This window comes from Chinchilla lanigera, unplaced genomic scaffold (assembly GCF_000276665.1).
Source record: "Chinchilla lanigera isolate Chin_1 unplaced genomic scaffold, ChiLan1.0 scaffold00053, whole genome shotgun sequence".
NCBI classification, from domain to species: domain Eukaryota; kingdom Metazoa; phylum Chordata; class Mammalia; order Rodentia; family Chinchillidae; genus Chinchilla; species Chinchilla lanigera.
The window spans coordinates 7,492,053-7,501,624 of record NW_004955454.1 but is presented as its reverse complement, the minus strand read 5'-3'; the positions used below and the strand labels follow the sequence as shown (position 1 = coordinate 7,501,624).

Sequence of the window (9,572 nt, the reverse complement as noted above, 5' to 3'; positions counted from 1 at the left end):
AAAAAAAAAAAAAAAACATACATGAAACACTCGAAACCATAGACATCAAGAATCAACAGAGAGCTGGGTGTAGTGGCACACACTTGTAATCCCAGCACTCAGGAGGCTACGGCAAAGAGGATTGCCACAAGTTTGAGGTCAGCCTGAGCTACATAGTAAGCCCAAGGAAAGCCTGAACTACATTGGCGGATCCTGTCTCAAAAAAAAAAAAAAAAAAAAAAAAAAGAAAATGTTAGAGACACAGCTGCATGACACAACGCCCCTGAGTTCGAGCTCCAGTACCACAAAGAAAAAATAATCAATAAATGGAATTACATTAAATTAAAAAGCTTTTGCCTGGTGAAAGATAAAATAGGTAAAATTCTTGAAGTCATAGACACAGGCAATGACTTTCTGGACCGAGCCCCACTTGTGCAGGAAATAGTACCAAGAATTAATAAAAGGGACCACAACAAATTAAAAAGCTTTGGCACAGCAAAAGAAACAACAAATGAAGTGAAAAGACAATTTACATAATGGAAAAAAAAGTTTTCTAGCTATTCCTCAGAAGGAGGATTAGTATCTAGAAATATAAAGAACTCAAAAAAATTAGACCCCTCCAAATAAAAGACCCAATCAAAAGGGGCAAGTGCAATGAACACATACTTCACAAAAGAAGTAGTATAAATGGCCAATAAATACACTGAAAAATGCTGAACACCACTGGCCATTGGAGAAATGCAAATTAAAACAATACTGATATTCCACCTTACCCCCAAAAGAATGAAATCAAATAATAACAAATGCTGGCAAGGCTGCAGGGGAAAAAGGAACTCTTCTACATTGTTGGTGGGAATGTAAACTAGTACACCTGCTACGGACATTCCTGAAAAAGCTAAAACTAGAATTTCCATTTGATCTAGCTATTCCGCTTCTAGTCTTCCCAAAAGAATTAAAAGGTATCATATTACAGTGATACATGCACACCCATGTTTATAGCAATACAATTCATAACAGCAAAATCTTGGAACTAGCCTGTATATCCATCAGTAGATGAACGGCTAAAGAAAATGTGGCATTTATACACAAGGGAGTACTACTTTGCCATAAAAAAGATAAACTAAAGTCATTTGTAGGAGAAAGAATGTACTCTGAAATCATAATGTTAAGGGAAGTAAATCAGACACATAAGTTTAAATATCACATAATTTCTCTTATATGAGAAACTCAGTATATAAAGTGCAAAATAAAAGACAGACAATAGGAAAAAGGGAGATAAAAAGATGTTATTATAATCAATCACAGACAAAGTATCTGAAAGTATATCTTGATTTAGTATAATTGCCTTATGTATTTTATGTTTCTTTGGCCTGTAGGCCTGGCTGTCAATCTGTATTTACGACAGTTAACGTGACAATGATTTAAAAAATCTTGATGCTGGCCAAAAAAAAAAAAAAAAAAAAAATTAAAAAGGTGTTGCAGGGAAAGAAGGAAAAAGAAAGAAATGAGATCTTCTGTACATGTACCAATCCCCACAATGAATACAATCATAATGTACTATAAATATGTACTAAGTAAAATAAAAAATTTTTAAAACAATAAACTTCTTTCATATACTTACATTTATTAACTACATTTACACAATTTTCTTTCTTTAAGGTGGTCATTTTGAAAAAGTTATGTCAAATGACTCCAAAGTAATCTGTGGAATTACTTCTACTCTCAGATATTTTCACTTCTATGTGTTTGCTAAAATTCCTAATAACAGCATAATATCTGGTACCATATAGCGTTGTTAATACAAGCATTCCAGTCTGTCTCCTAGAAAGCAAAATCTATTTGCACTGGATGACATGTTGTCTAAAAATGGTAAGAACTGAACATATCATGATTAGGGCAAATACAGAATTTCCTGTCACTCTTATTTTTCAGTCTATACTACAATTATGGAGAAAAAAATTACTCACAGGATGAAACTGAAAAATAGCCAAAACAAGGGAGGAGAAGGAATGTAGGCAAGAGGGTGAGCAAGCCAGAAGGCAGCGCTCACAGGGAGCCCATGCCCACCGAAGAACCCTGAAGATGTCACTGCAGACACTAAGAAGCGATGATCACTCCAAAGAGATCTCTCCTCTAACAAAAATTTAGAAGTCTTTTGTCAATTCCAAATCTAAGGATTTCTCAAATTAATATACAGTAAGCACTGTCAAAAAATAATTAGTTCTTAAAATAAGGCTGCTCAACTTTTACCTCAAAAGAAATAAGGTTTCCTTATCTTCATGGTGAAAATTAATATCACATGCAAAAGTAAATATGTACTGCTGAAAATAATTTCTGACCTAATAGTGAACATTTACCTTCCTGAACTTCAAACCATCTTGTCTTAATTTATGCTTTTTATTCTTGAGTAGCAAAAAATACTAAATTACTATGTATTACCCTATTGTCACATAACGCCTCCTATAAAAAGTATTTTTTAAAGAAAGACACAAACAAAAACAGCTAGACCTTAGAACAACACACCCCTTTGGCAAGAATGATGCATTTGTTTTCCCATCCCCCTTGCCTCAGATTATCAAACTTTGCTGCCAGAAGCACAAACAAGCCACCAAAGACAATTCAGCGCTTCTGCTGCATAAAACCTATGTGAATTCCTGGCTTTCTTCCCTGGCATTTCTCTACAATAAAATGATGAAAATGGTCCTGATTTTTTAAAAAAGGGTTTTCATGTGAGACAGACTCATAGTTGGTGACTGCTGGACTCAGTTCTTTGCACTTACCAGGGAGGGAAAATGTGGATGATGTCCTGGGGACGGCCCTGGAGGTAGCCTGCAGTCTCCCGCGAAAAGAGAACTTTCAGATAAGCTCCTGGTGCAGGGGCCACACCTTGGCAAGGGGCGGTGGACGGCGGACCAGCTAACTGCTCACACGTGGCAACTTGCATGGTGCATTCTTCATGTAGCTCTAGAATTTTCACAATTAATATACCAGATTTTCTACCTACAAGTTGAAGAACAAAATAAAAAATGAAGTGCAAAGGTTTATGTGTGAATAAAGTACTATGAATAAAAGATTCACAATCAGATAGCTTTATTCATCTGGAAAAAACGGTCTACAATCTTTGCAAAGTAAAACAGACTGTCATGTTCACTATAACATCTTTCTTTAGTAAAAAAAAAAATGCCTGCACGTTGCATTTAATATATACAAGTTAAGCAACATAAAATAGTTTCTACCATGAACAATGTGTTGTATATATGGAAAACTAGGATCCATCATTTCATGAGGCAAACTTTGGCCCTTTTGTTGTCACCAAAAGAAGTACGGCTGCTCTTGATCTTTCTTACATGCTCCTTACATGCTTACATGCTCTTTTCATTGCCTGCTCTGATTCTCTGCTTTCAGGTAGATAGGCAGATAGACAGGTAGGTAGGTAGGTGGATAGATAGATAGATAGATAGATAGATAGATAGATAGATAGATAGATAGATAGATAGATAGATTAGATAGATAGATAGATAGATAGATAGATAGATAGATAGATAGATAAACCTGGCTGCAACTCTTCTAATGATCATAAAAGTTAAAAGTTGAAGATCTACATGAACTTCTAAATGGGTGGAATTCAATATAGATTTGAATACTTGTCCCCCTTACAAAATTGGCTGAACTACCTAGCATTACTTCAGTCTGTCAGTTTTCTCATGTGTGAAATGGACAGCACACCACCCGCCCCAGTGAACATCTGTAAGAATGAAAAGAGATAAATAAAGGTGAGCGTGTATATAGTCTATAGTCCAGAAACCCTAAATATGACCCAGAAACCATCTGCACCAAAAGACCTAAACAAGGACACATACCTTATTTTGCTAGGACCCAACATAAATGAGGAAGATAGTGTGTTCACACCACAGGACACCAAACAGCACTTTCAGGGCCTGAACCAGACCTGAGTGTATCAGATGGAGAGATCTCCAAAACAAGAGGGGTTAAACAAGATATGTACCTTTCACGCAGATAAAAGACAAAAACAGGTATGGCGGTGCACCCCTCTGTGCCCAGCACTCTGACAGGCTGAGGTAGGAGGATTACAAGTTTGAACCCAGCCTGGACAACTGTCAAATGAGCTACTTAGTGAGACCCTGTCTCAATATAAAAATAATAATAATTAAAAAGGCCTGGGGGTGTAGTTCATCAGGAAGACACTGGGTTCAATCCTAATGATGTTTATAGATACACACATCATACAAGTATAAAATACGGAGGAGAAGGACACAAGAAAAGCCAGAGCAGCTGCTGTCTGTGGAAAGAAAGACCGCGACCAAGAGGAAGCCAGGGGATTTCAAATCTATCTGTCACACTGTTTTTATTATAAAAATATGTGAAGCAGAAAGGCAAAAGATTAACATATGTTATTAACTCTAGGTGGTATATACAATTATGTTTTTTATTACTCTGTCCTTTTTAATGAAAATAAATTAGTTCCATGCAAATCACAAAGTATCTAACCTACTACCTTCCTGATTACAGACACTAAGATGCGTTTCTCTACCACCTTACCCAAATGGTTAACCTTGAATAATGAAAGTATTTAAAATAGTGCCAATTTTTGTAGTTTAGTTTTGTTTCCCTTTCCTTCTCTTCTTGCTTTTGCTTTACTCACTTTCCACTCCAGCCCAAACTTTCCCTCTCTTCCCTTGCCTAGTTGCCAACAGCACGTGTCCACACGCTGCGTTAGGCTCTGTGCTCCCCAGAGCACTGTCCTAGACAACTGTTTCTCAAGGTATGCTCCTGTCTTGCTACTCTCAAGGCGAAGAAGAAAACAGGACTAGGGAAGCTGTAAGTCCAGTGTTAAGCTGCCGCTGGTCATTAGGAGCAAGGGAATGGAGGTGTGAAAGTAAGCACCTAAGGAAGGGGCTGACTAGGAAGTGAACACAGCTGACCTGCCACACAGATGTATCTATGAACAGGAAAATAAGTTAGGATATCACGGAAGTCATTTTCGTGCACATACTTTTTCCTGGCCAGACTGAGAAGTGGGTGGAGAATTAGGGTCTTCAGAAACCAAGGGAGAAGTCCTACATACAGGGGCTGTGGTGGCCAAAGGAGCACTTTTGGACGTATTTTCAGAATTGTTAAAACGTATGCCTGAACTCAGGGCCTATCCCCAGCACACCGCTGGCCTGTTACCTGCCCTGTGTCCTGCCCAAACCAGTCATGGCCCAGGGCTCGACAGCCACCTGTGCACTCGGGTACCTGCTGCCCTACTCAAGTTCAGGTGGCCCGGCTAAGCACAGGCTCTCGGTCCTGTGTACCGCAATACCTGTAGAGTCAATGATACCAGGTATGCCCAAGCAGCACAAGTCCTCTCCTCAGGTACTCATTAAGTCTTGTGGGATCCACATTAGAAAACGACACAGATTTCTGGTGGAGTCTGTAGACCCCAAGGGGTTCTTTCAAAATGCAGCTATTACATAAGCACATAAATAGTATTACGGCAGAAATACCTATGTACATAAGAAGAATCAAACTGAGGCCGAGTATTTGGCTTCAGTTCCTTTAAAGATTGTTATAATAAATCCTCACAATACTCCAAAACTAAGAACTCAGCTCAAGAACTGATGCAAATGACTTATAAATACACAAGTCATTTTACGATGCTCTCACCACTGCATACCACAGCGTGCTAGGCTTAGGAAGCAAAGACTGGGATCACCATGTCCACACTACTGAGTAGAGGACAGTACGGTCCTCCTTTCCACCAGGCAGGGTACCCTCCAGAAGCCAATGGAGAAACCAGCATCTACCTTCCCAGAAGAAAATGAAGCTGTCTAACTTCCCTCTCATCTAGTGGAGAGAATAGCATGGGGCAGCCAACAGCAAACTATGTGCCTGAGGCATTTTGAATCCAAACACAATATACTCACTCACAATGAAGATTGTTCTATAGTTAGATGAATGGTACATAAGAGGTCATGGCTGTGCCACTAGGGCAATATTTTCCACAAATGCTGTAAGAGTAAGCCAAAATATCACCGTAACCAGGAAGTGTTTCCTAAACCCCAGCCAGAAGAAATTACTTTTTCCCTTTCAAATCCTCAAATACCTTATCTATATTTCTCCCTCTGTTATGAGTGACTTTCAAAATATAGTACTAACTACCCCTGAGAGCACTGCAGTCCGTAACAAAGAATGTGGCACAGTGTCAGGTTCAGCACGTGTACAACAGTGGCTGTTGCTGTCATTCTTTCCAGCTTTTCAAGGCCTTTTCAAATTGAGTCTGTTACTGATCAACAAAAAACTATGAAATAGGTAAGGAAGGTATTAGTCTCCCTCTCTGACAGATAAGAAAACTGAAAAGTAAGTAAGTTGCCCACAGGACTTCCTTTTTATTTTTAACAAAGAAAAATAAAAAGTAAAACAAAATTTCAAAACAAGGTAGTAGGAGAGTAACAATGGTTAATACATTGCATATTGTTATCTTTAACTTAGTTACTCCGAGTACAAGATATAGGCATTTAATTGTCCAAACAATATTAGCACAAACCTTTCTTTTCAATGAGCTAAGAGGAATTTTATATATATATATTTACTTTTTTTTTTTTGCTTTTCCTTTCCTCCTTTTCTCCTTTCCTCCATCCCAGTTTCTCATTTTGAACAGTTTCTTCCCATTTTAAAATATGTATTATACATTTTGGTTCTTATTTACTCTTTCAGCTTCTCACACTAGGGAGAAAATATGTTTACACACGTGCATCTGGTTTATTTCAATTATGACTATGGTCTCAAGTTGTATCCATTTAACTGTAAAAGTCTCAAGTTTATCCTTCTTTATGGCACCATTGTACAAAAAAAACTACATCTTTTTTATCCATTCCTCAGTTGATGGGCGTTTCAGTTGTTTCCAACATCTAGCTATTACGAATTGTGCTGCTATAAACATGGGTGCATATATATCACTGTGGTATGATGTTTTTAATTCTTCTGAGAAGATACCCAGAAGGGGAATAGCTGAGTCAAACGGGACCTCCAATTCTAGTTTTTTGAGGAATATTCACACTGATTCCCACAGTGGTTGCACCAGTCTGTACTCTCACTAACCGTAGAGAAGGGTTCCTTTTTCCCCACACCCCCTCCAGCATTTGTTATTGGTCAATTTTTTGATAATAGCCATTCTTTCTGGGGTAAGATGGAATCTCAGTATTAATCTCTATCTCTCAAATGACCAGTGATGTTGACCATTTTTTCATATATTTATTTACTGTTTGTATTTCTTAAACTGAGAAGTATGTATTCATCTCCAATGGCCATTTTTGGATGGGGTCTTTAAATTTGGGAAGTCTGATTTTTTTGAAATCTTTATATGTTCTTGATAGTAGTCCTTTGACTGAGGAAAAGCTGTCAAATATTTTTTCTCAAGTTGTGGGTTGTCTCTTCACTCTCTTAGTGATTTCTCTTGCTGTGCAAAGGTTTTAGTAAGATTATATCCCAGTTGTTGATTCTTTATGATAGTTACTGTGCAATTGGGGTTTTACTCATAAAGCCTTTGCCTAATGTCTTCAAGAGTTTTTAATTTTTCTGTTTTAATATTTAGATCTTTGATCCATTTCAAATTTAATTCAGTGCCTGGTTAAAGATATGGGTACAATATTAATCTTCAGCATGTGCAGAGCCATTTCGAGCACCATTTTTCCAGTACCATTTATTAAAGAGGCTATCTTTCCTCCAGCAAAGGTGTTTGGCTCCTTTGCAAAAGACAAGGTCGCTGAGTACATCTACAGTTGTTTCTACATTTTCTAGTCTGTTCTACTGATCTTCACTTCTTTTTTTTTTTTCCCTCAGTACCATGCTGTTTTTATCACAGTAGTATTACAGTATAATTTCAAGTCAAGGATTATGATGCACCTACCTTGCCTTTGTTGCCTAGAATTCCCTTTGCTATTCTAGGCCTCTTCTTGTTCCAATTGAATTTTAGGATTGTTTTTTCTAATTCTATCACATATGCTGGGATATGCTGGAATTGTGATTAGAATTGCATCAAATTTACATAACAGTTTTGGAAGTATAGCCATTTTCTCTATATTGGTTCTTCCTACCTAATAGCAAGGGATATCATTCCATTTTCTGATATCCGCTTTGATCTCCTTTCTTAGAGTACTGCAGTTTTCAATGTAGAGGTCTTTTACTGCCTTCGTTAGACCCATTCCTAGGTATTTCCTTTTTTGGGATGCTATTGTAAAAGCTGTTGTTTCCCTAATTTCTCTCTCTGAGTTTGTTATTCATGTACAGGAAGGCTACTGATTTTTGACTATTGACTTTGTACCCAGCTAAGCTACTGAATTTGTTTATTAAATGTGGCAGTTTTTTAGTGGAGTTTTTGGGTATTCTATGTACAGTATTATGCCACCTGCAAATAATGGTAGTTTAACTTCTTCTTTTCCTATCATTATTCCTTTTATTTCTTTCTCTTCTCTAATTGCTCTGGCTAAAGCTTCCTAGAACTATATTGAATAAGAGTGGAGACAATGGTCAGCCTTGTCTTGTTCCTCATTTTAGAGACAAAGTTTTCAGTTTTTGTCCATTTAGTATGATGTTGGCTGTTGGTTTGTTGTACACAGATTTTATCGATTGAGATAAAGACCATCTATTGCAATTTTCTGTAGGGTTTTTATCATGAATGTGCGGTAGAATTTGTCAAAAGCTTTTTCTGCATCTGTTGAGATGATCATATGGTTTTTGTCCTTGGCTCTGTTAACATGATGTATTAACTTATTGATTTATGTATGTTGAACCATCCCTGCATCCCTGGGATGAATCCTACTTGGTCATGATATATAACCTTCTTGACAATTTGCTGCATTGTTTGCCAGTATCTTATTGAGAATTTTTGCACCTATTTTCATTAGGGAGATTGGCCTGTAGTTCTTTTTCTTAGTTGGGTCTTTCTCTGGTTTTGGTATCAGGGTAACACTTGCCTCCAGGAATGAATCAGGGGGTACTCCTCTTTCAATTTCATTAGAGTTTGAAAAGTACTGGTATTAGCTCTTCTCTAAATTTCTTATAGAATTCAGCACTGAATTTGCCACAGCCTGGCTTTTCTTCGTTGGTAGGTTTTTAATTACATCTTCAATTTCATTGATTGATATTGGTTTATTTAGGATTTTTATATTTTCTTGATTCTGCTTTGGTAATTCCTATGCATCTAGGAATCTGTCCATTTATTCTGCATTTTCCATCTTATGAGAATACAAGGTCTGAAAGCAGGTATAGATGATCTTGTGGATTTCTGCAGGGTCCATTGTGATTTCACTCTTTTGATTCTTAATTGCATGGATTTGAGTCTTTTCCTTCCTTTTTTTGGTAACGTTGGCTAAGGGTTTGTCAATTTTATTTAATCTCTCAAAGAACAAACTAGTTGATTCATTGATTCTTCGTACTATCATTTTTTTATTTTAAAAATAAAAGAAGGAAAATAACAAACAGACAACCATTTACAAAATAGCAAAAGAACAATACAAACAATACAGAGTCACAAACAAAGTGGTAGGAAATTAACAATGCTTGTTGTATTACATATTGATATCTTCAATGTG

At 37.1% G+C, this 9,572-nt stretch overlaps 1 protein-coding gene across 4 annotated transcripts in view; it reads right to left on the bottom strand.

Annotated features, from left to right (window-relative positions):
* The window catches only part of Spidr (scaffolding protein involved in DNA repair), a 349,934-nt gene that overhangs the window by 208,453 nt on the left and 131,909 nt on the right, over window positions 1-9,572 (bottom strand). For all 4 annotated transcript variants that reach the window (XM_005396031.2, XM_005396032.2, XM_013520203.1 and 1 more), the window contains one exon: window positions 2,760-2,979. In XM_005396031.2, the coding sequence (XP_005396088.1) occupies window positions 2,760-2,979 (220 nt within the window). The remainder of the gene's footprint in view (window positions 1-2,759; window positions 2,980-9,572) is intronic.